The sequence below is a fragment of the Folsomia candida genome, unplaced genomic scaffold (assembly GCF_002217175.1).
Source record: "Folsomia candida strain VU population unplaced genomic scaffold, ASM221717v1 Fcan01_Sc001, whole genome shotgun sequence".
Classification (NCBI taxonomy): Eukaryota; Metazoa; Arthropoda; class Collembola; order Entomobryomorpha; family Isotomidae; genus Folsomia; species Folsomia candida.
Genome location: NW_019091193.1, coordinates 19,782,169 through 19,809,201, shown reverse-complemented (window position 1 = coordinate 19,809,201; position 27,033 = coordinate 19,782,169). Strand labels below are relative to the sequence as shown.

Sequence of the window (27,033 nt, the reverse complement as noted above, 5' to 3'; positions counted from 1 at the left end):
TGTATTTATTTCACTATTTTGAGCAGACATTGAACAATTTGGCATGTTTTTACCCCACTTCCATCTCCTTAAACTTGACTAAATAGTTGGTCTAAAAGCCAGAATGTGTGTCTGGGGAGGAGTTCGATTGGAGTTCATTTACATTTAGACAGGGATGGCCACGTCTATTTCTCATTTCATCTTATGTACATTTGTATAAGATTATTGGTTTCGGTGATCTCAAACACTCCCGGAACCGGATGCGCTGTATTTCCTCTCTCGGGTTGGTTGTCCAACTTTTTGTTAGATTGGCAACTGATCGATGCCGAAAATGTGATATCATAAAGAAATTGCTAACCACACAGAAAGCACATAAAATAGAAGTTGACAGAACAAAACCTAATTGTTTTAACATGATTGAACACGATTTAATAAGTACATGAGTAGTTCATACGCCTACATAATATGCATTTTCATGTCATACACGATAATCTATGGCTGTGCATGCCCCTTTCGAAATGGTCACTATCTTTTAATTGCTTCTCACATACATAGATCAGAGTTTGAGACTTGGTTTTTTATTGCTCTTTGTTCACCCACAAACAAAGCCAGGACCTAGGACGACTTTGCGTGCAACATCTGCTGCCTACATATACGAGATAAATATGTGGATGTTGATGCACTTGTGTGACTCAGAATTCGCAATTAAATTGAAACTATGGTAAAAGATATGCGACTCGGCTCGCACACACACAAGACGCAACTGTTCTATAAAGTAAGAATTTGCACGTGGGCGTTATTGGCAAATTCTCACTTTACAGACTACAAGTTGGGTAGGTTTTGACGGTTCAAGTGTTGGCAAATGTTAACGTTCTGCAATACAGTGTAATTCTGTACTCCACTCCGGATGCTAAAACTTTTAGCAACTCTTTCTGTATCATACGTATTATATTAGGCACTATGCGTCAGGTATGTATACCCAAGTCAGTTAGTTCAGTGGGTAATTGTACTCTCGAGTTAAGATATATTAATATAAAAACAGAGGGAACATAAGTAATATGCATTTGATTTTTAGTAAATTTTGGTTGCAGGCACTACTGCAACAGTTGCATACAGAACATCAAGAGTCAACAACTTGTACACCGTGCTTAGCTCAGTCAGTACATACATCTGTACTCGGTCATTCTTTTATGCATATCACATACATATCAGTATACAGATAGTCGGTCCATTTGTTTTATTGCTTCGAAATTAGCTGTCCACGCAGATCTCAAATAAGGAACGTACCGTGAGAAGTGATCGATATTAATCAAAAATGATGGCCATATTTCCATATTACATTATATTGTTTCCCCAGCTTGGAGACATTGTGTGTCATGTGCAACTTGCATTCTGTAAAAGTTCGCCCAACTGAAAAGTGGTCAGTGGTCACCACCACCGCTTTTGTCATTTAAATATTGCTTGTATGGGAAGCAAAAGTATATTCCTTTAGTGGACAAAATGAACAAAAAATAATTAAATAATATTAACGCACTTGGTGGTTTGTGTTACCAAGAAGTGTACTTGATCTCGAAATTTTGTCAATCTCATGCAGTATTTTAAATAAAAATGTGCATAACATTACCGTGCGGGTATTCGTCACAAACGTTGGCCAAAGTCATTGCCTACAGTGAAATTGTAAGTCTGTCTCAAAATATTATTACACACTCCATTACATTGTACATACCTATGTATTTAGTGCAAATAACATTCACAATTTTGGTCTGTAAACCACCATAACGTGTACTTCTAGATATGCATGTAAAAAGTTTACCTACATACGTCGATATCCACACGCATCAAGTTTCTCTTTGTCAATCAGTTATTTGAGCGTTGGTGGTATGCAAAATTGTATTTAGGCTGAACGTTACAATTGCAACCTTCACAATCCATATGAGTTGTACTTTAGAATCGTCCTGTTTATGAAAATGGTAACAAGAATACAAGAAATGAAACATCATGCAGGGCAAATTGCATCTCTTTTGTCACACATAATAATATAATAATAAGACAGTCTTATAATAATAATCTAGTGCACTTATTCCAGGCAATTAACTTTGTTGCAATCACACTGTGCATGGTGTTTGCCACAATCCTAGAAGCCAGACCTGATTTGCTGAGTCAAGTAGCAAATGAGAAGCCCACAGAAAATCAGGAAATCATTGTGCTACTGGAACTACCTCGTAAGTTTTTTTTTAACTTTATCTAGCACAACGGTAAGAAATAATTGTTGAAACCGCATCAAATGACTCCGTTCCGTTCCGTTCTAGATGTGGCACAAATATGCCTCACTTTATGGATATTTATGAACCTCGTCACGAGTTTGGTTCTGAGCATCGTGCTGCTTCGTGGAGCTCAAGAGGTTTACTCAACTTGCATTATAAATTTTTTTGAAATTTTTTAATTCACAAAGTATTATGTTGCAGCGTAATTTGGGGAAAGTGCGCGTATGGTTCATCTTTACGATCATTAGCCATATTGTGTGGCTCCCTATCTTAATTTTCTGGACGACCCATTCTTCGGAACCCGTGAACGCCATATTTACAACGTTGATGAGCTATATTTTTGGGGGTTTATCATTGTGTGTTATTTACTCCTTCATGGAAGAACTTAAGATTGAGAACATTAGTCATCGTCCAGGATATAAAAATCACCACGTCGCATTCAATAAAATATGACACGGCTCTAAGACCTAAATTGCATACATTTAACGTGTAACGCGACTATATTTTCAGCACGGTCACAAATAAACATTTAGATTTTTAGTACAAATGTAAATGCTATAGAATGCAACAGATGAACATCGTTTTTTGTAGTTAACAATCACTCCTTAGTTTTTAAGCTATTTTATGTATTTATTTATGTATTAATTTATGTATCTGTAACATCAACTTGTACAACACTTTTTCAGCCTATAAATATATTTAAGCTTTTTATTTGATATCTGTGGAAAGGAAAGACTGCACTGCAACAAGCAAGTACGCATGAGCTTATTGATTTTATTTATTAATTTTTGCTCGTGTCTTTTGGAAATAAATGTTGATTTGCTACTAAGATTATGGCTGTTTACTTATTTCAGACAAGTTTTCATTTGGTGAGCAAAAAATAATTTAAAATTTCTAAATGTGATTGAAATGATGATATTCATAACAAACCCAGTTCATACAATGATATATATATAAATCCAATTTTGCATGCATAAGTACTGCCACCGTTACTGTTGGCTATGTCTGGAGATATTTTCTCATTTGTGCATGTCTCAAATATTCGTGTAATATTTTGTATTCTATTTTCACATTTTTCACCTCTACATATGAACTATAAATTTTTATCTGGATTGTAACCAGATTCCAACCAGACTTGATAATAAAATAACGAAACGCTGAGAAGGTGTTAGGTTTCTTTTATATATAAATACATAAAAGAGATGAGCTACTTTCCTGGTTTCAAATTTAGTCTTAACTGCTTATTTAATTATATGTACCCTGTCTGTGAAACTAACACTTCCATGAGAATTATGTAAGGACAATTTAGATTGTGAAGACGCAGTTCAATTTGCTGTGCATGTATTTCATAAAAATCCGTAATTACGGTTTATACGATACTTATGTATATATACGTATGTACATAAGATAAATAGCACACAGATTATATTGCATGCAATATCATAATGAATAGCAAACAAAAAATATAAGCCAAAACAAAGGCCGACCAAAAAATGGGCATACAAGTCTTGGGAATTCACCAACCATATGCCATTACTTTATTAAATATACCATGCAAGCCATGTAAGATCTTGTAACGAGATGTGGCGTATAGGAAAATCATTCATGATTTTGATATGCAGTCTGCAATATGTAATACAGCATATCCAACAACATAAGAAGAGAGACAGGATCTAACGAATCACACGATTGTACCGTGTTCTTGGATGCAATTTAATCGATTCATTCCAAAATCTGCTAAACTCGTCCTATCCAGTCAATAGGCATACGCTCTTCAGTTAGTTTGCCCTCCACCACATGAGTTAACTTTAACAGTTTTCTAGATATTTGGTTTAACAACTCAAAAAATTCTAAACGCATCTTCATGATTTACATATCTAAAGTCGAAAAGTGTTTGTGTATATTGTCAGGTTTTCTCTACATCCCAATTAAAAACGTTTGAGTTTTCGATGCTGCGAGACTTATATTGACAATTTTGTACCAAGGAAGATTATTTACATTTATTACACGTTTATTCCTAGTATTAGGCCGCGTTTAAGTTTGGACTCATACTTAATAATATCATTCTTGTTCAAATACATGCAAGTCCTAAGCATACGTGAACAAATAATCTCTTTTGGAGTGAATCATAACATGAGACAAAAATACACAGAGACTCACGCAGCAAAGTGTATCCAGGCCGAGTGGTCTTGAGAATTCTTCCAACAATTTTATAAGGCTGTGAAATTTTATATTCAGAAATAAATGTCCAATTGTATAAGTGAACACATCAAGTTTTCTGCATTGCTTATCTGTGTCGAGATTTAACTTTTCTGTTCTGAACATAATCTAAGGAATTCTACACAATGTCATGCTATCAGACCCAAGCTAAAGTGATTGCCGTTATCGAAATGGTAATATCTGCTTATTTATGTAATAAAAGTAGTCGTTTTTATTTTATTCAGCAGAATGGAGTAATTTTGTTTGTTTTTGATTTTTCCATCTCAGGTAATTTCCAGTTTGTTCATACTTCTCTTTGGTTTTATTGGCATTGTGATTACGGGCAAGAAGGACGCGTTGTTGGAGGCCATCAACAATTACCCGGACGAAAATGATCATCCGCATTTAAGAAAGTTATTGGAAGCCTCAAGTATGCAAATTATAGAATTGATTTTTGTTTCTGACTTTTTAAATAAACAAAAAAAATCATGACTTGATAGCCGTAGAGCAACTGAGCATATTTGTTGTCCCGATTTTCTACTTTGTGGGAGAACTGTGTCTTGGAATTTTACTGTTTCGTAGTGTGGACAAGGTATTATTTAAATATTTGCAAGCAAATAACACATTACATGTGTGCATATTTACTGATGCACATGTTCTGCATAATCTGACCTGCTATGAACTTTGTCTTCAGTTAAATCATAAACGTCTCCGATTGTGGTTTATCATCACTGGCACACTTATGACCGTGGGACTGATCTTCTTCTTCGCGGAGGTCCTTCGACACGAGGATTTTTGGGATGTCATTATCATAACCGCTGTCAACACCATTTTCACTCTATATTCAATGTGGGTGGTCTATGTCTTGATACGAGAAATCAAGTCTGGAGGAGCTCGTCACCCTGTGCCTTATCACAATGGGTTCTATAAACTCTAAATGTCATTTACACATTTACGCCAAATTATGCATTTCACTTTTATTTTATATTTTGTAACAATGTTTTAAATTTTAATGCTTGCTTATTGCACTTTTGTGTATGTACTTATTTATTATCAACGTTAATTAGTTCTATGTAATAAAGGGTAATATTTGCCCAGAAAAAACTCATACAATGAATGATTGAATAATTAGATTGTTCAACTAAAATAATCCGAAGTAGAGTACAAATATGTGCAGACATTTGTACACAATAAGTATTTCTTTATTATTATTCGATGGGGCTAGAATCTGTGCACACGTAAGACAAATTAGTATATTATTCTGAGAGTCATTTGCATACAACAATTGTCCAGGCTCATGTTGTATGTCACGGTACTGGGGCCCCAGTACCGTGTTATTCATCTTGATCACGAACAATAAGTACGTATGTCAGCAGGTGCATTTTATTAAACAATCTACAAAAAGCTATAACTTAATAGATGCTACCATTTGAAGATTTTTATTTATTCATTTGCTTGTACTTATCAAAGAGTTTAATTCGTAAATAATATCCAGTGCTCAGACTCTAGCTTCGTATTTACAAGTTACAATGAAAATTTTGCTATATTTACTAGTTATACTTTTATTTGCACTTCCATCGTTTTCTACAAAAGTCAAACAAGGAGCTAAATTACGTAAGAAAGTTAAAATCGGTGTCAAACATAAACATTTGAAACATCATACGTACAGAGATTCCATTTGAAATAGATGAGACGGATGAATCTCAACATGGGAAGACGGAAACTTCGAAGTATTTGCGCAATATCATTGAATATTACAATGATACTACAATAATATTGAATAGGGTATGAATTTGATGCACTTTATAAACTTTGAATTCCATCAAAATAAATATCTACTATGCATTTTTCTCTGTACATAATGCATACCTAATGGTTACGTACATATGCATGTACTTAAATACGTAGGTTGAAGGACTTCTGAGCTACGAGCCTTTTAACGTTCTCCACGATGAAGTAGTTATTCATATTTCTGGACTGGAAACGATAATCACAAAATTGGAAGACTATTTGCACAAGCTGAAAAACGGGAGATCTGACGTTGACATTGACGCGCAAGAACATTATTCGTTCATGAAATCCATTGATGATGATATTAGTAAATTGAACGGTGAATCTAAAAGTATTTCGTCTAAATTAGGGCAGGTATGTACGTACGAATGTGCATGCGTGCATATGCATGGCAAAGTTGTTGCATTATTCCAACAACAATTTATTAGATGTGTACTTTGCACAGTTGCCAATTCAAGATCAAATTACAGAAGAACGAGAAAACTTAATCAAGTTATTATCAGTGAGCCATGAGAAGGTGAAGAATTTCGATCTCAGCATACGCGCCTTATCAGATGAGCATGAAATCAATCTCCGATATCCATTGCACGATGACCCTCCCCCACCCGAGAAATTTAATGTCTCAATTCTTACAGAACTAATGAATATCTACAAAATTATAGAGCTGCAACAATCAATTGTATGTAGACACTTCTCAGATTTTTCTGCAATTCACGGCTGTAATTAAATGCTAATCATTGGGCGGAATATTTTTGTTCGCCTTCATAGGTCGCCAACTACGAGTTGGGCCAAGATAAACTAAAAGGAGACAGAGAGCTAGCGTCCGTGGAATTGGAAAAAGCAAAACTTACTGCGAAACGCCATATTAAAAAGTATGAAGCCGATTTGAGACAATTTGGCCTAGTACTTGGCGAAAGAAAGAAAAAGGTCATCACTCTGATACCCGAGGCAGATAAGATAGTAAGTACAAACTGATTAATAAGTGATCTAATTATAAGAATGTAACGTATTCAAATATCTTCCAGCACGCCACGCAGATCGAGAAAGCTCTCACAAAGGCGCTCAGTGCTGTAGAAATCAACAGAAAAATGACGAATCTTTTAAGTGAAGTGAAAGGTGTTTGGGAGAAATTAAACAGCGCTGAAAATCATGATGAACTATGATAGTTGTACTGAAATACATAATGCTCCAATAATTATGGGTGGAAATATTTATGATTACTTAAAATTGTTGATGATAAAGTAAGTATGATGTAAAATGAGTAATGAATATGTACATATAGTTGAAAAGACTACATATGTACCTATTTCGAATTTTATAATGTGAGACAAGGCAACATGAACGGCATGCACACTTACACCGTGTAGTAGAACTATGTACATACTAGATTTGTGGTATCACCTATGACAAGTTTATACGTAGGAAGACTTTCACTTTTCACTCGTATGAACTGCATGGCAGAGACATATCGTAACTTATCTGCCTACTGGTTAATAGATATTTAATTCGATGCAGGTATACGTAATGCGCTATATTGCAGGTGAATACATACATGTATACCTACATATATCCAATATACATATAAATTCAAACATAATGGAAAACTAGGTCACTCTCTCGTCTACATACCTTGTGTACATAAGTCACATTAGTGAATTGGAATCGCATTTCATCTTGTTTCCATCAGTTGGATGTGTCTCAATTTTACAATAGTTGACCATATTTATTAATAATCCTCGCATCTTGCAAGAATTAATTTTGTCTCATATTGCATAAATACAAGTCAGTTTCATAAACAAACCAAACTAAAAAAAACTATGCCAGTTACAAAGTTAATTGAATTAAACTCGGGTCACACAATGCCCGTGGTAGGGCTTGGAACGGGAAAGGTAATATTTGTCTATTTATTAAAAGTTTCGGTCTTGATTCAAGACTCTTGAATAATAATGTAAAACTTTAGATTATAGAATCTCAAGAAATCCACAACACGATTGGCATCGCCGTGAAGAATGGCTACAGGCATTTTGATACTGCATTTTCATACAAGAATGAAATTGGCATTGGAGAAGCTCTCAAGTATCAAATAGATGCTGGGAATGTGACGAGACATGAAATTTTCATTGCTACAAAAGTATACAATTTGAAATGATAAAACAAGTTTTATTAAGTGAATACGCATAAAAAGAAAATTTAACTACATAATTATGTACTACAGCTACCACTTATCGGAATGAGTCGCAGTCGTGTTTCTCAATTTGTAAATTTGTCTTTGAAAAATTTGCAACTTGACTACATCGATCTCTATCTCATTCATTGGCCTGTGGGACTGACGTATGTTTCTGAACATGAATTAATGCCACGAGACGAAAATGGACAACTTCAACTGGACATGACAACTAACTTGGTAGAAATTTGGAAAGCGATGGAGGATCAAGTTGATCAAGGAAGAGTAAAGGCTATCGGATTATCCAACTGCACACAACAGCAAATTCAACGAATCTTGAACATTTGCCGAATTAAACCTGCCAGCTTACAGGTCTATCTTTCATTTTTAATGGTTGTTACAATTTATTTGGGCTAATGTGACAATTACTTATCGAGTTACCAACTAGATTGAAGTTCACCTCTACTTTCAACAAAATGAATTGAGAATGTTTTGCAAGAAAAATGACATTTCTGTCACTGCATACTCTCCGCTCGGATCCCAAGGGCGTTCAAATTATATAAATGCCCACAAACTGTTAGCATTTTGAATTATCTATATCAAAAATTTAAGCACTAATAAGATTAGATTTACTTATGTATTTATACTTAATTATATACAGGAAAGTCCCAAAACTGTTTCAAGATCCAGTTGTAAAAAAGATTGCTGCTTCACATGAAAAAACTCCAGCTCAGATTCTTCTTAGGTTCTTGGTTCAAGGATTAAATGTTCAAGTGATTCCAAAAACAGTGGACTCTACCAGATTGCATGAAAATATCGAGGTGACAAGCTACAATACTACTGCTATTTATATAACGTAACTTATGTAATAACTCCAAATACTTTATATATCAAATACAAGATATTTGACTTTGAATTATCAACGGAAGAGATTGAACGATTGATGGAACTTGACGAAGGCGAGTTTGGACGATGCTGTCGATCCTTTGAAGGGTATTTAAATTAAACTAAATAATAATAATAAACCATTTAAATGAATTTCATTGTAATCAATCCAGGGCAATTTTACATCCAGAGTGTCCATTCGATTAATTAGATACATATTTATACTAATGGGGGGTTCAAGTGGAAACATCAAACATGCAAGTTTATAATTGTTTGTAAAATTTTTTAACGCATAATATATATTTTAATAAAAAAACTTATTCTGTACAGTCAATATTATAAAATGGTTTTTAAAATCAGGGCCGAAAGAAAAATTGTTTACTAAAAATAAAATCTCTAATTTCCGGCAGCTGGGGTTTTTGCATAGCGCTTTCATCTGGAGAATATAGAATCTTGGCTACCTATAAGAAAAATATAATTTCATGAACAACAGATGACAGTTGGCAGACAGAAAAATAAGTATTTAGAAAGACATACCAAGTAAAATAATTTCTTGATTTCCATATTATGGGCTTTTCTCATTAGAACATATGCTACCGAACGCATGAAATGAGTTCCGATTGCACCATTTCTAAATGTCTGGAATCCAGGACTGGTTGCAATAAATACAAGGAAATCTGGATGATTTGGACTTGAAATTGGGTTGGAGAAAGGAACTATGTGTTCCCGAGATGCAAAACCTTGGCATGCATTGACCAGCACAATTTTTGGGCGGCCACGAAATTCTTTAAAATTTGTGTCGTCGAACTGATAAATTAGATCAGTCCAAATATTAACAAGTGTATTATCTGCCAGCTGGATGTTATTACTAAGCCCGTGTCCACTAATGCAGAGCACAAATGATTCCAGTTTCTTATCAACTAGCTCTTTCCTACATTCATTGATTTGATGTTGCAGCTCCTACACATAAAAATAAATAAAACTACAAGTTACCAGACATCCATAAATACTCACGTACTTAAGAAATAGTTAATAGTCATACATACGTACATCTGACTTTACGTCTACGACGGTGATCACGATGTAGTTAAGCTGTTGAAATAATTCTTCAAACATTCTTTTGTCTATGTCAGAACCATCGCGCCCTTTGGAAGTATAAATGTGGAGGGCAATACCCTGAGGCTTTTTGGTTTGAATATACTGATCCTAGGGGGCAACGAATACGATGAGATTAAAATCATGATAAGTATTAAGTGAATAATAAAAAACGATGTATGTACTTCATCATTTTGAGGTAATTGAGAATTTCCACAACGAACAACAGATATTTCAAACGGGATTCGACGTGCTAGGAACGTACGGATATCAAATTCGTCAGTAGTATCAGTAATTTCTAGATGCATAAAATATACAAACATACATTAATCACATATCTTTCCTCAGGGTACTTTTTATAAGTTTTGGTAAAGAGTTTACCAGACGCTAACGGAGCTGACGAGGACGATCCATCACGTGGAGCGTCAGAATCTTCGAATACCGAAATTTTGTTAACCGTTAGCGTCCACCGGTTTTTAAGCTCGGGCTATTTCATTTCAAAGCCATGTTGTAATGCTTACAATTAGTAAACACATGATTTTGATTTGTGTTTCAGTACCCCAGTGCATCCACGAGTAGCTTTAATGGCAACATTGAGCAGCCTGTCTTTGATAAGGGATGTGAAGCTATCCAATGCCAAAGAATCAGATTCAAAGTCGTCCGCATCCTTATTGAGAAATTCTTGAACGGTTGAATTATAAGCGATCAAATTGTCCACGAAGTGGTTATCCTTGTCTTTGATTTCCAAGTTCTGTGGGTGAAATTGAGCGGATTAGAGTTTATAATAATTTTATTACGTATTTAGATTATTTAATTTTACTTTCAATAGATAAAATGACTTGCGTTGGGCTGGATCGTTTCGATAATTTTTTACATTCGAGGGAGATTTTCTGCAACAATTTTTTCCATAACAGACGTAACTTCCATTTTCGACCAGCAACTACACAGTCGATAAAACTCAATGAATTGTGACCCCAGCAAAGAGAAATAATTTGTATATGGTAATCAGCAATCATTTTCACAGTTCTTACCGACTTTGAGCATTTTACACATCCTAAATATCGACGAAGAACGAAGTTAGGAGATAAATGAACAGCATTAATTTCAATGTCCAAATCAGTCCTACGTTTTCCTTTGAGCAAGGATTCCACTATGTTAAGGTATAAAATATAAACATGTTGTACAATTAAAATTACCATCATACTACTAACTAACCAAGGATGAATGTATATTAATTATTTCACGTACAGTCACTAATGCTGCAGCAGGTAATAGGGGGTCTGGAACTTTGTCTAGGGCTGGAAGTCGATGGCTTTAATACGCTTGAAGATGCAGTTCCATTTTCTAGTTTCGGGATTTTTGTTGGCGTAACCTGACATTCTTCTTCAATACTGCAATCCAACTCAGGACCCTCACCACCTAATCTTGGCTGATCGTTCATTCCATTCATGGCATGATTTTCAGCCTCTAGGTCAATATTTTCTGTACTTGGTTCGTGGCGTGACTCGCTGCTCCTTCTGCTATGTCCCATTTTGATTAGAGAATCTTTATGCTGACGTTGTTCGTCGCTCAAAATCCAATCCCACTCTGTAGCTGTAACCTGTTGTTGCGGCGTAGCATATAATTTCACATTTACTGACATAATGTTTTTAGGGTTAACTTACCACAAACGCTGCAGAAGTGTTGTTAACGTGAATGACTAAATCATTTGCATCTGATCCTATGTATGCATTGAAAATGGCAAGTATTTGTCCCTTACGTCGAATAAGCTTGCGATGATCTCCCTTTAAATGACATCTCAATGCTTGTTTTTTCTACAAATTAAGTTACAAAAGTTTATCAATTAACTAGCTCAAAATGTATAAATATTTATTTTAAAAAGGTCGAACATTGTACCCCAACAGATTCGTCCACCAGTAAAATCTTCTTAAGTGGAATTCCATCTAGTCCGTTTTCCTCTGGCCCTTGCCACTGCACTTTGGCAAATGTATCTAATATAGGAATGTCAAACTTATAAGCATGTATAATATATTCAAAGTTTTAGGATATTAAAGCGCACCAAAAGAAACTCCCTTGGCCAGTTTACTCAAATCGGTGAAATTAAAATTGAGCGAGGATAATGCAAGGTGACCCGGATCCATTGGAACTTTGTCTTTAGCTATTTTGTCCTGATCGCGCACCCAAAGTTCCATACCGCTGGGGTGGACATATAGATGTTTATACAAAGAATTCACGGCTTTTGAAAAACAACCTCCAGCCATAATTGTATAACATTGGTTAACCTGAAAAATGCATATATTTCGTGTCATTTATAGTAAACTTTTGCAATTCAAAGAACTTTATAAAAACATAAAAATCACACACCTTTAAAAAATCATAACTTTTTTCGTCTTTCGACGAAACGAGCAATGTGATAAGTCCAGTGTCATCAGCTATTACACATTTTACTGGCTGTTGCTTCTCCTTAGCTGGCTGTTTTGGGAACTTGTATATTACATTGAAAGTAATCGGTTTCCTAAAAAGTATCCAAAGATTAAACAACTCTCAGACTCCATTTTTTTACTGAGTAAAAAGCCTATTGTATGTTGGTTGAGTTCACTGCAGATTTCGTCACATGACTGTCAGGGATGCAGTGCCGTAAGTGTTAATTACCGGGCCCGAACGGGGAAAATCAAAATTTGGCGGGAAAAATCAAAATTTATAGCAATTCGAATGGTAACCAACTATATTTCATGGTGACATATTTCGACACACATTATGCAAACAAACAAACATTCAATTTTCAGGTTTCAGTATGGGCCCGTAAATTCATAGCTTCGGCACTGCATCCCTGGCAGTCATGTGACGAAATCTGCAGTGAACTCAACCAACATACAATAGGCTTGTTTTACTCTATAAAAAGGATATACTTTAAAATTCTTTGGGCGTACCAGATTTTTTCTTTAGTGATCGAACCGATTTTCTGATGGTTTCCAGTTCCAGCCATGCCTGAACAACTTGATTAAAAATGTGTTATAAATTTTTAAATTCAAACAGTATAATTTTCTATAAAACGTTTGCATGAAAGGGAATTGTTTAAATGTTTATGCTCGACTCGAACTCGTTCACTACAAACAGATCGGCGCCTTACGTTTTTGTACCTTGCACAAGTCGCACTATTCCATGAGAATAATGTCAATGGTATGAAAATTAAACTTCTTAGATATCTGCATGAAATTGACTGAGATTAAGGAAATACATATCCAACCTATAAATACAATGAGTAATTTACTTAATTCATGTAAGTAAATTATATGCGTTATGTAATAATTGAATATCACATAACTTATTGTAGCTTGTACGATTTGTATCAAGGGAGACGAGGTGAGTTGAGACTTCAAAGAAAGCCAAAGTCTAGAAATATATTTAAGCCTTATACATAAATAAAATTTATTTAATAAATGCAAAAACTACTCAAGATATAACAGTGTAAATAGATCTGAGAAATTAAAAACATCATACATTGCTGTTTCAGATTTGACTCGAAGCATAAGCCATAAGCGTTTTGCGTGTGCATTTATTTTGTTTAGTTGATTTACATATCCAGAAATAAATAAAAAACATGAGATTGTTTCATAGACTTGGATATACTTGCATTACATTGTAAAAATAATGGGAGTTGTTAAAAGCTCTTTCATTTAAATTCTCCTCACTAATTAATACGAATCAAACTTTCCAGCTAGAGCAGTATTTCCAGGAAAGAATATATCCTAGGCTTCATAGAGTTGGATATAACACCAATGGTATACAATAAGCATACAACAAACCATCACCCTCCTGCTCATTGTAACGCACAACCTTGAAGATCATTCTTCAACCCTTTTCCAGTCAGACAGGCCGGTGATTTTGCATTGAATTTAAAATGTCATTTTCGAATGAACTGATGGCATATGCCATACTTATTGGATTCGCCACCTACGTGATCATCTCCGCTGATCCCGGAAGTTCGCCTTTCTCTTGGCACCCAACCTTCATGGTTCTTGCTGTAAGTATCGATAACTAACTAAATACTAAATCCGACCACCTGTTGATCATTTATGCAGACTAGCTCATTCATAGATTTTGCTGTATGGTTTATAGTGGGTTCTTTTGACTGTCGGGGTGATTTTCTTCCGAAAACCTCGTCCTGGATGGACAAGAATTGGACTTCACTGGGCACTTCAGGCTTCCGGTTTAACTTTGGCTATATTCGGTTTTTTAGCAATTTATCGAAATAAGGAAAGCTCTGGAAAACCTCATTTCGTGTCGTGGCATGGGCTAATCGGAATCATTACTATCACATTTCTCGTGCTTACAGCATTTGGAGGCAACTTTGCAAACTTTTCCGTTGCCATTTCAAGGAAAGTTCCCTCGATTCAGCCCAAGTTGGTCAAGCGGGGTCACCGTCTTTCAGGGGCCGTGTCCTTGACTGGGCTCACCCTGACCGTGTTCCTCGCCTTGTTCTCCGTCTGGTTCCAAGCCGTGACAAACGTTACTTTGTGGTACATGCTGGCCACCGTGGTTGGCTATCCGTTGGTTTACACTTTGAAGACTACTTTCTTCTAAAAATATTAAAATTTGACTATTGATTGGCTCTCTATAATATCTAGTATTATTATTACTAGTGCTCGCCTTCATGATCAGACTTATATGCTAATAGAAAAATTTAATCAGTGTTCACCGTTTTTATATATTTCACATGAGGTTGACCTATCAAGACAAATAAATAAATACTATAAAATCAAGCAAAATGAATTTCAACTTTATCAAATCGAAAATTCTATCATCATCTTGCACTTACCCCACCAAATTTATTTGGACATTAATCAGTGAAGGCAATGGTGCCCACCTAGTAAAGCGAACGACGCTTGCTAAAAATTTTAGTGCTCTTTCATCATCAAGATGTCCAAACCAATTCGTCCATCAATCAAATGCAATACAAAATGTGAAAGTTTTTCGCCAGATAATAACCAATGATAATAGTAGAAGACGATGGTTCAAAACATCTGCATCCCGAGAAGCTATTCCTCCCATTATTTTGGTCGTACTGTCGCGAGTCGGGAAACTCGGAGCAATGTTCCTGGGTCGTACTTTTAGAATTTGGTGGCGTAAACTCCCACCAGAAGAGAGGTCCAAATATACTCAGAAAGTTGGAAAAAATCGTTACTTATTGTCCAGTAATAAATTCTAACGTGTTCATATTTTCATGTAGCGTAGTACTAATTGCATAGGTGCGTCGAGTACAAGAATTGTTTTTTTTAATTGCAGGCATTCTTGGTGCTTTAGCGTTTGGGTCATTCGTTTACTACGAGAGTCATGTTTATGAAACTCCCTTCACGAAAAGGAAACGCTTTCTCGCCTTTAACGACGAACAATTTAATGAAATGTCGAAATATGAGCTTGAACTTGTAAGGGAAATTTGTTACAACTGCTGCATAATCGAAATGGACAGAGTGAAAATCTAACTTTCTCTACAGATGCTTCAGCTATACAAAGACAAGGTCGTGCCAGCTACCTTGAAGCTTGCGTCATATCGAAGAGTAGTTCAAGTCGCCCAAAGATTACTTAAAGCCAACCAAGATCTGCCTCAGATACGAGACAAAGAATGGAGCATAACGGTCGTGGATGAAGATCATCAAGCAAACGCCTTTGTTTTACCTGTAGTTCATTATTCAAAACTTGAACAAAAATAATCTATGTACATAATATTGTTCATTCAATTTATTTTAATAATTGCAGTGCGGAAGTATATTTGTATTTACTGGCCTTTTAAAATTATGCGAATCTGACGATGAACTTGGAATTATACTAGGTCATGAAATGGCTCACGCCGTAATGGGTCATGGGGTAAGGCGAAGACTAAGTTAATTAGAAATTCAAGACATGCATAGCGGTCTAACCTTGTAATTTTTATAAAGGCAGAGAAAGCGAGTTTTCTTCATTTCCTGGATATGCTTATGGTTATCCCTCTTGCTGCTTTGTGGGCACTCCTGCCAACAGATTTTATTGCTGGCTTTAGCCACTTTATAACTTCCACAGTCACAACACTGGTCATGGAACTACCACACAGCCGATTTATTGAACATGAAGCAGACCAAGTGGGACTTATTCTCGCTGCAAAGGTATTTTTATATACCGACACCGAGTCACGGACAGAAATTATATCAGTTGTTGGTCGACAGAAGACATTAAATACATGTGGAATGTACAATTACTCCTTAATTCTTGCAGGCGTGTTTCGATGTCCGTCATTGTCTAATGTTGTGGGAGAAAATGTCGCTAATTGGGACGATTCATGGGCATGGCATGGAAGAACTTCAACTAGAATGGTTATCCACCCATCCAAGTCATGATAAGAGACAAGCTCAACTGGAAGAATTGCTCCCATCAGCTCTAGGGGTCCGGGAAAAGTGCTCTGTATGTGTACTATGCTATGGTCTTTTTATACAATTCTCCAAACTGAGGAAGAAAAATGTGCATTTGTCTAATTTTTATAGTGCCCAAGATTGCCGTTCTACGACCCAAAATCAGAAATACTAAGATATGAACAGAAACTCAAGGAACACAAAAAACATCCACATGAAGGGCTATTGATGCCTGTAAAAATTCATTAATCATCCAAAGAAATCTACATTTATAAATTAGTGTTTAAAGCTTTAATAAAAGCAAGATACTTATATTAATACGTATAATAAAATGATTATAAATATTTCAAATTATTAGCAGGTAAACTTTTAATAATTATATATATTTACTTATCATGTTTTCAAATAGTTTTATGGGAGACCATTTTCTAATTCCATATCAATCTCATCCTTGTCCCTGGGTGGTGCTCTTGAATATTTCCGATCGTGTGGGTGATCAGATTCCTTGGCAGTCTAAGAACAATAATGATGCACAAGTATTAAGTACCCTGGACTTGAGATTTAATGATACATTACAGATTGTGGTTTTATTTACCTCAAGTTTAGTTTTAGTGTGATAGTAAATGAAGTGAATAGGAATCATTAGCATTGAGGAGAGTGCTAAAGCCCAGCCAAATACTTGTGCATAAACCGGGTATTCGTACTTCTTATTGTAGGCCAAGGGTTCATATTGTATTATGGAGTAAAGAAGGATTGCCTGTTTTTAAATTCAATTTTTAAGTAAAAAGATTAACAGGCCAAGAGGGATCTTCATAAAATATGTACCATTGTGAGGATCGGTGTCAAATATGACCATGAAATTGCAAGGAAAATGTTGGGTCTGAATCCCACCATGGATTTTATATTTGTCGAAAACCTTCCCACGTCGTAGAACCACGCTACAGCAATACACTCGCAGAAACACACCCATAATAGCGTCATGCCGCTAGCAGAGTAGTAGTCGAATATTTGAAATACATACATTCCTCCCTGCAATTCATAACCAAATTGTAATGCTGTGTCTATTGGAAATTTAATTAAAAATCATAGCATTAAAGTGACAGTACGTTGGTGACCATGCTCAACCCAATAAGGAACGAAATAGAGGAAACCCCAGCTATGAAAACTTCCCTTCGCTTCCCCACTCTCAGAATGTGTGGAACAACGTCAACGACCGCCGTGACGAATCCTTCGACCCCGACAAACTGGGAGTTGAGACCGAGGAGGATAATCATGAAGAAAAATAAGACTGACCACAAGGGCGCCCAAGGCATTTGCGCTAACGCTATCAAGTACATTTTTTAAATGTCAAATAAATCTGCACTGTCCAATCTACAGTAATTAAAATTTAATGTTAGCACCTTTCGGATAAGCGATAAACACCAAGCCTGGACCACTCTCGGCCACTTTAGAAATGTCCGTGTTTTGCTGGTTGGCTGCAAATAAATAAATGATGACCACGAAGGCATGATCATCATTTCTCATACGCCGCTTATGGGTTATGCATTCAAGGATAAAGCTTACCCATGAAACCAAGTACCGAGAACACCTATAATATATAATTTTTACCGGTGTAAAATGCATTATGTATTTTTTCACTACTTTTAATATTCAAATAATATACCACGAATCCAGAAAAGAAGCTTGTCCCAGAATTCACACAAGCTACAAACGTGCAATCCTATTGAAATAATTTCAAGTACATAACATGATATTAATATAAAACATGTACATATATATGTATTTAGATAGATGCCCACCTTAATGAAATTATGATTAAACTTGTTGTACGATCCAAGAGCAGTCATGCATCCTATAAAATTCAATTTTTTTGCATATCAGGAAATAAAGGATGGGAACAAAGAAAGATAATTTGGGGTACACACCCAATGCCACAGCATAACTGAAGAAGATCTGTGTGCCCGCATCGATCCATACCTTTTTTTGCAAAAAAAAATTTTTCACACAAATATTTTGCGCAATTTTCTTTGTTACCAGTTACTGGCAAATCTTAATTGAATAAGAAAAAGAGGGAAGCTGGAAAAGTTATTGAGAACGGTGAGACAAGTACAACTTTCTCTTGTGTTTGGCAAGAACAGCGAAGTTCAAACTCTTGTCGTTGGTCCAGGTTTGCTGTGCAACCAGCACAACACTACATTTTGCAACAGTTGGGACGAAAATAAAAGCAGAAAGTTTTAGTTATCAAAATGCCACCTAAAATTAAAAAAGTGTCCGACCCAAAGAGTTATGCATGGACACGAAATCATCGGTTAAAGGATGATGAATTTGAACTAAGGTGGGCCCAGTTTTGTAGCTCCTCTGAGCATTCAGTAGCCCAAACTCAATTTAGGAACAACAAGAATAATGTTCAGTTTCAAAGACGTTGGGAGCATTGGTTGGAGAACAAACTTGCGAGTATTGAAAGGTAAAGTCCATATTTGCACGTTACAAGTTTTTTTATAACTAATATCTGCAAAATATTCAACTTTTGTAGTGAAGCAAAACGTGCGCGTAAAGCTATGTTGTCTTCCACACCCAGTAAGCCTCCTGATGTGATAAGTCCATGGGGACATACTGGTAATTCTTCAGTTCAACAGCACCAACAGACGCCTCAAGTCCAAAAGCAATGGGGTGCCGCTCAGCCAACCCAGACCCCGTGGGAGTATAGGGAACAAATGGCGAAATTGGTAAGAACTAAAAAAAATTGTTTTAAATTGTTCAAAATTGGTATTAAGTGGATTGTTGAGTTTGATTTGTATTCCCACAATTGCAGCAAGAATTACGTCGTCGAAAAGAGGAGGACGAAACGGAGCGCAAAAGACTCGAGGAGGAAGAGCGTAAACAGTTAGAAGATAAACAGAGGATCGAGCATGAACGTAAACGCCTTGAAAACCAGCAACGAATGGAGGAAGAGAAACAACGGAAAATTCGCGAGGTATTACCAACACACATTATGAATGATTTGAGTGCTTATTTATTGATCAAGAATTTTAATAAGGTATTAAATTGTTTCGTTAATTTGTAGGAACAGTATTTACTCCAGAAGCAGCAACAAGAAATAATGCGGAACCAACAAGAGGAAGCAGAATTTCAACAAAAAGAATTACCTCCTCTTGCTGGTACTGGGGGTAGTAGCAGCAGTGGGGGTGGTGCCAAGAAAGTGAATGGTAATTTTTTTTTGTAATTGATTGTGTACAATAATAATCATCAGGATACATAAATATTTGTGTGACACGTGTTCTTAGGTGGAGTATGGGATGACTATGGCCTCGATGGCGTCGAAACTGAAAGGAAGCAATAATCCTCTCCCCTCTTCTGCCCGTTCCTCTTCTTCTTCAAGCAATAACAACAATCGTGGACCAGCCGTCGGAAAAAGACCAAAGAAATTTCGGATGACTCATTTATGAAGCTATTTCCTGTTCAACAAGACGGCACCGCTACGAATCAGAAAGGTGGAGGCAACAGACCAAAGATGACACAGCAGGCCGCTGATGAGTTTACTCGCTGGTGCTCGGATAGAATTCAGGCCATTTCTTTCGGTTCCGTGGACATCCCCACATTCGTGTCCTTCCTCAAAGAGGTTGAATCTCCCTACGAGGTGGGAGACTATGTTCGCTCGTATCTTGGCGATGGGAAGGAAGCAAAGGAGTTTTCGAGAGAGTTCTTAGAACGGAGATCCCGTTGGATGAATGCACGCAAGGGGGACGGATCAACTTCCTCCATGGAGGATAATTTGTGCCGACCTGCATCTGGTAACACAACCGCTCCAGATCGTTTAGCCTTGAAAACGGTACCCAACAACCACCCCATCACCCCGTTGTCAAGTACACAAACTGCAGCTTGCGAAGACGATACAAAAGTTCGTGGACGACAAGAGTTTATGAATTGGTTGGGTCTAAATGTGCAAGACTACCCTACTCTTCAAAACTACATGCGACAACACTCTCCGGGTTTTAAGACTGAAATATTCTTCGCCCTAGACTTAGGGTACCACATCCTGGATGCACAAGGAAGAACACGTCTATCAGTCCGGCTAAGAAGTATGCGCAAGTATAATGAGTCTGACAAGAAGAAGGCTGCAGATCGTGTCAATGAGTCTAAACCGGAAAGAAAGTTACGAATGTCAATTAACCATCGTTCATTTTATGAAACTGCACGTGCTAAAGGAGGAATTCCCATTCTCTATTAAGCAGGCGTTTTCCAGACTACGGCTGACATTTCGTCGTATCAAAAAGGACTTTTGCCGTGGTCAGACCTATTAAGGACAATAAAAACACTCCGACTTTATCCAGGGAAGTGGCTCTCGTTCTCTGAATTCTCCATGCGATGCTCCCACTTCTCGAAAGATAGCCAAATTTTTTGGTACCTTCATCAATCATTAAGTTACTGTCTCGAAATGTTGCCGATACTTTGCGACGATATGAGTACTGCGGAAACGGGAGAGGGATTCATTATGGTAATAAACATGTATATACATATCAAATAGAGTAACAAGATTGATGAATGGCATGATGAAACTTTATTATGTTACTTTGATACAGCATTACTGCACGTTCAGCAACACCAAGAAAGGCACTCAGCACCTAGTCGGACCGTGTACAACTCCTCCCCCACACCTACGACGAAAAGCCGAACAGTATGTTAGGGACAAAATCCCTCTGTTCGTGTTGGTGCCAGATAGCGTGGATCAATTTCCTCCACATCGTGCCACACTAGAAGAAGTGACCACACTCCCCTATAAGATCCCAGAGTCCGCCCTAAAAGAACGCTGGCTGCCCAACAGAGGGAGACCCCACAATAAATGGCGAACCATTAAGAATGTTGAAATTGAACTACCACGGAAGGAACCAGAAACCACTTATTAATCGACGACTAATTAGCACACGTCCTAAAAATATGTGAATCGTTATGTTATGAATTTTAAAAAAAAAACGGAAAACTGTGACAATTACTTATGTTGCTTACAATAATAAATTCGTTTGTTTCAACTCCATGACATCCGCAAGCCTCATGAACCAAACTATGTGTTCAATCGTCCATTGTAAGTTATGTGGATAATAATAATTATATAATATATAATTACTTAAGTATCCACATAATTTGACAATTTAAAAATAAACTTTAGTTATTTTGTACAAATGATGTTTAAAAGCTTGAATACTGACTTGACCCTTCCACAAAACGGAAAAATCAGGTGTGAGATAATACTGTATTCCGGTGAAAGCCCCAGGTAAGGTAATTCCACGAAAAAACCTCAAGTTAAAACATAACCTTCATGATTTTATGCACCAAGTTATCAATCATTATTACAATTTCTACTTACAAAATTGTCATCATCACATAGGGAAACGTAGCTAGTGCATGATAATAACAATAATACATGCATAAATAATTTTGCTTTTTCGCAATCAAATAAGACTAATTTACCTGTAAAGTAAACGACTTTTCCCGTGGATTCTTTTACTCCTTTCCAAATGCAGAAATAAACCAATATCCACGCCAAGAGGAGACATCCTGCTAGCTCCCATCGAATTGACCCTACTTCATCAATTCCTGAACTGATGCCAAGGACTCGGTGTCTGAAATATTTAAAAAAAAGTGTCATTTTGACAAAAAGGTTGAAACTTGATTTAAACGGTTGAATTCTTGAGATTTCCTCACTCCCAATATTCGACGCTGGCATCTTTGATCGATCCGGCTGTTCCACCAATTAAACTTTCAGATCCATTTTCATGGATTTTGGACATGTCAAAACAGGCTGGAGTGTTCCATTCGTGGTTGCACGATGCCCACGGAAGGTCCTCCAGTCAAAATATAATTATTCGTGCTTTATTACACCAGCCCATTAATCATCATTATTATGCGTCCAACAATAGACATACGGTGGTGAATGATGCAAAAAAGAAGTGGACAGCCCATGCCAAGATCACAATGTAGTACACATTGAGAAGGAAGCAAATTATTGTTGTCGCGTAGCCAATTCCTACATATGAATATATTTCATGTGAAACCCGTATGCAAATTACTCCAAACGCCATAAATATATTTTTACAGACCGGTGAATAGTGGTGAAATTTTAGGCCAGACAGAGATGCCTCCTTCACTTGTAAATTGACCTAGTGCCACCTCAAGGAAAAACATGGGGATTCCTCCAATAACCACACAAATCACGTATGGAATTAAAAAAGCCCCTGCAGATCAATAAGCTGCATTTCAATTTGTGATTTGTGATTTGTGATTTGTTTCATTTCAAATAATTTAATCGAATGCATGGGCAACGTACCTCCTCCATTTTTGTAGCACAGATATGGAACTAAGAATATGTATGGAATAATAATATGGATTCGTTAATTTTTATTTTTAAATTAAAGTATGTTAATAGATAAGTAATTTTTGTTATACATCGCCACACCTGTTGAACATAAAGTTTTACAATTTTATAGCAAGATTTCATAGAAATATGTATGATTTGCAATTTATCCAAAATTACGTTTCCTAATCCCACAGCAAATCCAATTGTGGATAAAATGAATTCGATCTTTTTATCCCACTTCTCACGCTCACGATACTTCGCTGGACGGTTACCGGTAGTTTGATTTAGATCCGACGCCATGTCTGCCATTTTTTGAGTACAAAAGTAGTAGATCGTATTTTAATATTTACTACGAACTTGAAATGTCACAACAAGTTGTAATGCGATGTTTTTTTTGGGACTGAACATCCGAATTTGAGAAACGTTGTGTGAGACTAATGAGCAACACGTAGATACATATATTAAGATTGCGATCTTTATTTAAACAACTTGGTCTGTCTGCAGAAGTGGTCAATTGGCTCAAATGAATTTAATTGAATGAATGCATTAATTTAACCAGTAGCAGGGTGCACATGTGTGAATTTGGTGTAATGTAAGAACCAAGTATGTTTATATATATGTATATATACTTAATGATGAACCTATTTATGCTGATGCAAATTGTGAAAGACGTGATGGTGGGTGCATCATTTTTTTCTCTCAACGACTTGCCAGCTTTTACAGTGGAACTGGGTTTAAAACCTTAAAACAAATGGGAATTGAATAGGGCTGGGCTGAAAAAAATCATAAAAATGGAGCCAACGAATTAGGTTAGATTACACTAGATTTCATGTTTCAATTGTCTTTGTCTCGGTGAATAATTAAACCATTTTTAACCTTGCATTATGCAAAATACTTGAATGTACAGACAGGAAGACGAGAACAAAAAGCTTCCAGCAAGCATAGATTTATTGGCCAGATTTCGATTACTGAATGGTCGTTGTTTGTTGGGAAGGACGATGGTTATGATTTCGAGCGTGATGAAATCCTTGCATTGTTTTTATCAATCCTCAAATTTAATATGGGTCATTTTAAATTTTCTATTTAGTAGATTGGTTGTGCGTAACTGTGTTCTCCGGACAAATGTCATAAAAGTTCAGTTAGGATTGGATTTGGGATAATTTCTTCGTATTACATATATTTTGTGCATACACAACATTTAAAATGTTGACTCAGCAAACTCAGTAAAGTTTGGTAAACCTTAGCACGCACAGAAAAGGCATAAACTAATCGTCGTTGAAGCTTCCATAGGGGCCATCTCCGATTCCTAAAAACATTAGATTAGGCCCTTCTCGAAGCTTCAAGGACTTAATCAAGTATGACCAGAAGAGAAATCATAAATTGTGTTCTCGAGTCGTAAAACTAATTGTACAAACTACTGCGTGGGATTAAAAGATAAACACCAGCTCCAACTACTCGAGTTTCTCACACATTGGGAATTTCTAAAAATTTTAAAGCCAGAATAAATCAACCAAATCTAATGTATTCCCCTTTACTCTGCTGCCCTTTTATTTCTCATGCGTTTCCAACCATCACCACGTATTTCTTTGCTTGCCGATCCCACATGATGACATGATATTGATAATCCTTGTTCTTTATCTTAAGTTGCATTTTCCTAGAAAATGTAAAGTAAACTAGGGTTGAGGAGAGCATTATACAAGATTATTTAGTTAAAAAAATATTCCGAGTGACAATCCTTGTTATGCAAGGGTGCAAATAAGTATTATGTACAGAATTTTGTGTGTATGCATCTGTATGTAGCAAAGGCGATTTAAAAAATTGCATTGATTCGAAGAACAGAAATGTTTTGAACTGGAGAGAAGTTGAGGTAAATTGAGACTCACTGTCTCCATGCTCCATTTGAGAAAGTCTCAAAATTGTCTAACTGCTCTCGGTGTAAGTCGGTAGTGTGACTGACTGCGTATTTACATACTTCGCTCTTTATCTGGAGAATCTGTGTGTTTTACGAACATGTATGTACATAGTCTTACCATAAGAAGTGATAGTAGAGCGTAGTTTTTTAACCGGTCAACATAAAATTAAAAGGTCAATTGCGGTTTGTGCATACATTCAGTGCCTATCATTGGTGTTGACCGCTTTTACTTGACATCACTAGGTCAAAAGTATGAGAAGCTTAGCTACACGCGCGCGGCAATAATTTTTCACCTTTTGCACGAGAAAAAAATGCACAATGTTTGATGAAGTGTAGCAACCCAAGTACAACTACGATCTGGTTGCCCAAACTATTAAAGTAATCCCAGAGACAGTGTCTATCTATGACATAAAAGTTCCGGTTGTCCAAGGTCATGGAGGACTTTAGTGATGTCCGAAGCTTTAAACACCAGAATAGCATAAAATCTCTGTCCGACGCCGGAGACTTTGGCCAAACAAATGACCTTTCAACTTTAGAGATCAGATTAGCACTGAAAAGTGACCCTAAGATGATGGTCTTTTGGATTAGAAAGCGTCACATGCTACAAATTTCCCAGGCCAAAGCAAGGGTACAAAAATCGACCTCCCTCCCCAAACGGTACGGTAAAAAAACAAAAAAACTAACCCGTTTACCGATGATAATTTCTTTACGACCGAAACATATTTCAGCAAAAAAACTAATACGTTTTATGCCAAATATTCTAAGGGTTAGCTTATGACAAAATAGAGGTCAAAATGTCATATTATCAAACTCCGTTCATGGTTTTGGCAGGAATCGGCGGAATTGAGCAAAAACAGCCCAATTTCCTTGATTAAGGAGAGGAGAGAGTTTAAAAAAATATTTGATAAACGTCCTGGTGAAGATGGAACACCCCCACAACTAGTCCATATTGGGTGAAAAGCCACCGACCTTTGTTAAGGGGTCCACAGTAACATTTACATCGAAACTCGTGAAAAACTGGATTAAAATCCATATTTCTGATTTCATTTGCACTTTAGGTTTGACCCTGGCATTTTCGAACCGCAGACAACTTTACCACCAAATATTGATTAAAATTGAGGAGAAGGTCTGTTCTGAGCCCCATATTTGCGTCTGGGTCACAAAAAAATTTCTGACCCGGGAATGATACACTTTGTCCATTAATTCTATGCGTATTTTTGATGGAGCTTTCTCTTTCGTGACCAATTAGTCATGGTCACAGGAGGAATATATTTTCAAGTTTAATACATGTTTTCTACGTGAAATTTAACTGGCTTTTCAATGGAATAAAAATAATTTTGAAATTCCTTAAAACTAACCTAATATGGTCGTCTACTCTACTATCACTTTTTAAGTTGAGACTATGTACATAATGTTATACGTAGATTTTTACCAAAGTGCAACCCAACACCGGCACATAATTCAACCCTCTTTTTGAGCACGAAATGTCTCAACTTGGTCACCATCATTTACTTTAGGATTATTTCTTGCTTGCATGTTTAAACGAAGCGTGAAATGATCGTAAATATTAAGTAGTTGCCTTAGCTTATCGACAGCCACAAGGACCTATGCACACTTTGTGAGTCATAAACTTCTCGATGGTGTACATAAGCCTTCGATGTTCTAATTTCTTGTACGATCTTTAATGAATCATCCGAAATAATAGTTTAAAGTCCTACATACTGAATTTTAGTTTCGTCCTATCCTTTGTACCTTACTGTACCACCAATACTGGGAGTAAATCAGACAGTATTGCGTTTGGGCGAGTGGCTCGTCGTGTATAAAATGCGGAAATTTAGCATTTCTTTCACAACTTCAACTTGTTCTCTTGTGGTTTCCTTTTCCTTCGTCAGGATGAAGATATCGAATCTCTTGGGCAATGTGATGTACCCTTGTGATGGACTTTCACAAAGTTCATTCATTGGTACACCATTTTGGTCGAAGAGACAAATTCATCATTAACCAAGACC

General features: G+C 36.4%; 8 protein-coding genes across 10 annotated transcripts; 6 read left to right on the top strand and 2 right to left on the bottom strand.

Moving 5' to 3' along the window:
* Positions 1-833: 833 nt before the first annotated feature.
* LOC110858735 lies at positions 834-3,074 on the top strand. 2 transcript variants are annotated; one of them, XM_035857448.1, is made up of 4 exons: positions 834-948; positions 2,066-2,201; positions 2,289-2,380; positions 2,445-3,074. In XM_035857448.1, exons 1-4 carry the CDS (start codon positions 940-942, stop codon positions 2,694-2,696), a joined length of 489 nt encoding a protein of 162 aa, XP_035713341.1. In that variant the 5' UTR covers positions 834-939; the 3' UTR covers positions 2,697-3,074. The 2 variants fall into 2 exon arrangements, with proteins under 2 accessions (XP_035713341.1, XP_021963290.1); XM_022107598.2 differs by lacking the exon at positions 834-948 and adding an exon at positions 1,019-1,656.
* Positions 3,075-3,558: 484 nt separating this feature from the next.
* On the top strand, positions 3,559-7,495 carry LOC110842004. Its single transcript, XM_022087708.2, has 9 exons — positions 3,559-4,636; positions 4,731-4,872; positions 4,943-5,034; positions 5,137-6,056; positions 6,130-6,227; positions 6,351-6,587; positions 6,679-6,912; positions 7,002-7,193; positions 7,259-7,495. Exons 4-9 carry the CDS (start codon positions 5,972-5,974, stop codon positions 7,394-7,396), a joined length of 984 nt encoding a protein of 327 aa, XP_021943400.1. The 5' UTR covers positions 3,559-4,636; positions 4,731-4,872; positions 4,943-5,034; positions 5,137-5,971; the 3' UTR covers positions 7,397-7,495.
* Positions 7,496-7,912: 417 nt separating this feature from the next.
* LOC110861245 (aldose reductase-related protein 2-like) lies at positions 7,913-9,616 on the top strand. The gene is made up of 7 exons (XM_022110350.2): positions 7,913-8,122; positions 8,194-8,364; positions 8,449-8,769; positions 8,846-8,973; positions 9,059-9,218; positions 9,299-9,390; positions 9,456-9,616. Exons 1-7 carry the CDS (start codon positions 8,051-8,053, stop codon positions 9,487-9,489), a joined length of 978 nt encoding a protein of 325 aa, XP_021966042.1. The 5' UTR covers positions 7,913-8,050; the 3' UTR covers positions 9,490-9,616.
* On the bottom strand, positions 9,392-13,539 carry LOC110843777. Its single transcript, XM_022089815.2, has 14 exons — positions 13,308-13,539; positions 12,742-12,892; positions 12,437-12,659; positions 12,274-12,368; positions 12,042-12,191; positions 11,626-11,977; positions 11,409-11,527; positions 11,198-11,317; positions 10,937-11,128; positions 10,759-10,864; positions 10,563-10,675; positions 10,333-10,488; positions 9,820-10,242; positions 9,392-9,743 (listed from the first exon to the last, which is right to left on the bottom strand). The coding sequence occupies exons 1-14, from the start codon at positions 13,361-13,363 to the stop codon at positions 9,639-9,641; spliced, it is 2,361 nt and encodes a 786-aa protein (XP_021945507.1). The 5' UTR covers positions 13,364-13,539; the 3' UTR covers positions 9,392-9,638.
* Positions 13,540-14,168: 629 nt separating this feature from the next.
* On the top strand, positions 14,169-15,150 carry LOC110841867 (cytochrome b561 domain-containing protein 1). Its single transcript, XM_022087567.2, has 2 exons — positions 14,169-14,401; positions 14,497-15,150. The coding sequence occupies exons 1-2, from the start codon at positions 14,279-14,281 to the stop codon at positions 14,959-14,961; spliced, it is 588 nt and encodes a 195-aa protein (XP_021943259.1). The 5' UTR covers positions 14,169-14,278; the 3' UTR covers positions 14,962-15,150.
* Positions 15,110-17,114, top strand: LOC110841865 (metalloendopeptidase OMA1, mitochondrial). The gene is made up of 7 exons (XM_022087563.2): positions 15,110-15,572; positions 15,664-15,803; positions 15,873-16,055; positions 16,135-16,242; positions 16,314-16,517; positions 16,627-16,812; positions 16,893-17,114. Exons 1-7 carry the CDS (start codon positions 15,146-15,148, stop codon positions 17,007-17,009), a joined length of 1,365 nt encoding a protein of 454 aa, XP_021943255.1. The 5' UTR covers positions 15,110-15,145; the 3' UTR covers positions 17,010-17,114.
* LOC110843768 (sodium- and chloride-dependent GABA transporter 2) lies at positions 17,025-23,615 on the bottom strand. Its single transcript, XM_022089804.2, has 18 exons — positions 23,290-23,615; positions 23,202-23,211; positions 23,083-23,112; positions 22,856-22,990; positions 22,682-22,782; positions 22,461-22,600; positions 22,227-22,378; positions 22,123-22,153; positions 21,965-22,052; positions 18,686-18,737; positions 18,560-18,612; positions 18,424-18,480; positions 18,324-18,348; positions 18,161-18,235; positions 17,867-18,084; positions 17,586-17,789; positions 17,356-17,517; positions 17,025-17,273 (listed from the first exon to the last, which is right to left on the bottom strand). The coding sequence occupies exons 1-18, from the start codon at positions 23,419-23,421 to the stop codon at positions 17,172-17,174; spliced, it is 1,767 nt and encodes a 588-aa protein (XP_021945496.2). The 5' UTR covers positions 23,422-23,615; the 3' UTR covers positions 17,025-17,171.
* LOC110841866 (vicilin-like seed storage protein At2g18540) lies at positions 18,899-21,795 on the top strand. 2 transcript variants are annotated; one of them, XM_022087566.2, is made up of 6 exons: positions 18,899-19,224; positions 19,294-19,486; positions 19,573-19,734; positions 19,825-19,966; positions 20,045-21,255; positions 21,341-21,795. In XM_022087566.2, the coding sequence occupies exons 1-5, from the start codon at positions 19,007-19,009 to the stop codon at positions 20,098-20,100; spliced, it is 771 nt and encodes a 256-aa protein (XP_021943258.1). In that variant the 5' UTR covers positions 18,899-19,006; the 3' UTR covers positions 20,101-21,255; positions 21,341-21,795. The 2 variants fall into 2 exon arrangements, with proteins under 2 accessions (XP_021943258.1, XP_021943257.1); XM_022087565.2 differs by lacking the exons at positions 18,899-19,224; positions 19,294-19,486; positions 19,573-19,734; positions 19,825-19,966 and having other exon boundaries at positions 20,096-21,255.
* Positions 23,616-27,033: the final 3,418 nt, after the last annotated feature.

Bases quoted from the DNA above. Each gene is read 5' to 3' on its own strand.
- LOC110858735 (XM_022107598.2), top strand. From the start codon at position 1,588: ATGTGCATAACATTACCGTGCGGGTATTCGTCACAAACGTTGGCCAAA. The intron at 1,657-2,065 runs GTAAGTCTGTCT...CACTTATTCCAG, and splicing joins TCATTGCCTACAGTGAAATT to GCAATTAACTTTGTTGCAAT. The intron at 2,381-2,444 runs GTTTACTCAACT...ATTATGTTGCAG, and splicing joins TGCTTCGTGGAGCTCAAGAG to CGTAATTTGGGGAAAGTGCG.
- LOC110841865 (XM_022087563.2), top strand. From the start codon at position 15,146: ATGAATTTCAACTTTATCAAATCGAAAATTCTATCATCATCTTGCACT. The intron at 15,573-15,663 runs GTAATAAATTCT...TTTTAATTGCAG, and splicing joins AAATCGTTACTTATTGTCCA to GCATTCTTGGTGCTTTAGCG. The intron at 16,813-16,892 runs GTATGTGTACTA...TAATTTTTATAG, and splicing joins GGGTCCGGGAAAAGTGCTCT to TGCCCAAGATTGCCGTTCTA.
- LOC110843777 (XM_022089815.2), bottom strand. From the start codon at position 13,363: ATGGCTGGAACTGGAAACCATCAGAAAATCGGTTCGATCACTAAAGAA. The intron at 11,318-11,408 runs GTAAGAACTGTG...TCGACTGTGTAG, and splicing joins GTGTAAAATGCTCAAAGTCG to TTGCTGGTCGAAAATGGAAG. The intron at 10,489-10,562 runs GTACATACATCG...GTTGCCCCCTAG, and splicing joins AATTACCTCAAAATGATGAA to GATCAGTATATTCAAACCAA.
- LOC110841867 (XM_022087567.2), top strand. From the start codon at position 14,279: ATGTCATTTTCGAATGAACTGATGGCATATGCCATACTTATTGGATTC. The intron at 14,402-14,496 runs GTAAGTATCGAT...TATGGTTTATAG, and splicing joins CAACCTTCATGGTTCTTGCT to TGGGTTCTTTTGACTGTCGG.
- LOC110843768 (XM_022089804.2), bottom strand. From the start codon at position 23,421: ATGGCAGACATGGCGTCGGATCTAAATCAAACTACCGGTAACCGTCCA. The intron at 22,053-22,122 runs GTAAGTAGAAAT...TTTTAACTTGAG, and splicing joins TATGTGATGATGACAATTTT to GTTTTTTCGTGGAATTACCT. The intron at 17,518-17,585 runs GTACATATTTTA...ATTTAAAAACAG, and splicing joins TGACACCGATCCTCACAATG to GCAATCCTTCTTTACTCCAT.
- LOC110842004 (XM_022087708.2), top strand. From the start codon at position 5,972: ATGAAAATTTTGCTATATTTACTAGTTATACTTTTATTTGCACTTCCA. The intron at 6,057-6,129 runs GTAAGAAAGTTA...CATTTGAAATAG, and splicing joins CAAACAAGGAGCTAAATTAC to ATGAGACGGATGAATCTCAA. The intron at 6,913-7,001 runs GTATGTAGACAC...TCGCCTTCATAG, and splicing joins TAGAGCTGCAACAATCAATT to GTCGCCAACTACGAGTTGGG.
- LOC110861245 (XM_022110350.2), top strand. From the start codon at position 8,051: ATGCCAGTTACAAAGTTAATTGAATTAAACTCGGGTCACACAATGCCC. The intron at 8,365-8,448 runs GTATACAATTTG...TATGTACTACAG, and splicing joins AAATTTTCATTGCTACAAAA to CTACCACTTATCGGAATGAG. The intron at 8,770-8,845 runs GTCTATCTTTCA...GTTACCAACTAG, and splicing joins TTAAACCTGCCAGCTTACAG to ATTGAAGTTCACCTCTACTT.
- LOC110841866 (XM_022087565.2), top strand. From the start codon at position 20,203: ATGAAGCTATTTCCTGTTCAACAAGACGGCACCGCTACGAATCAGAAA.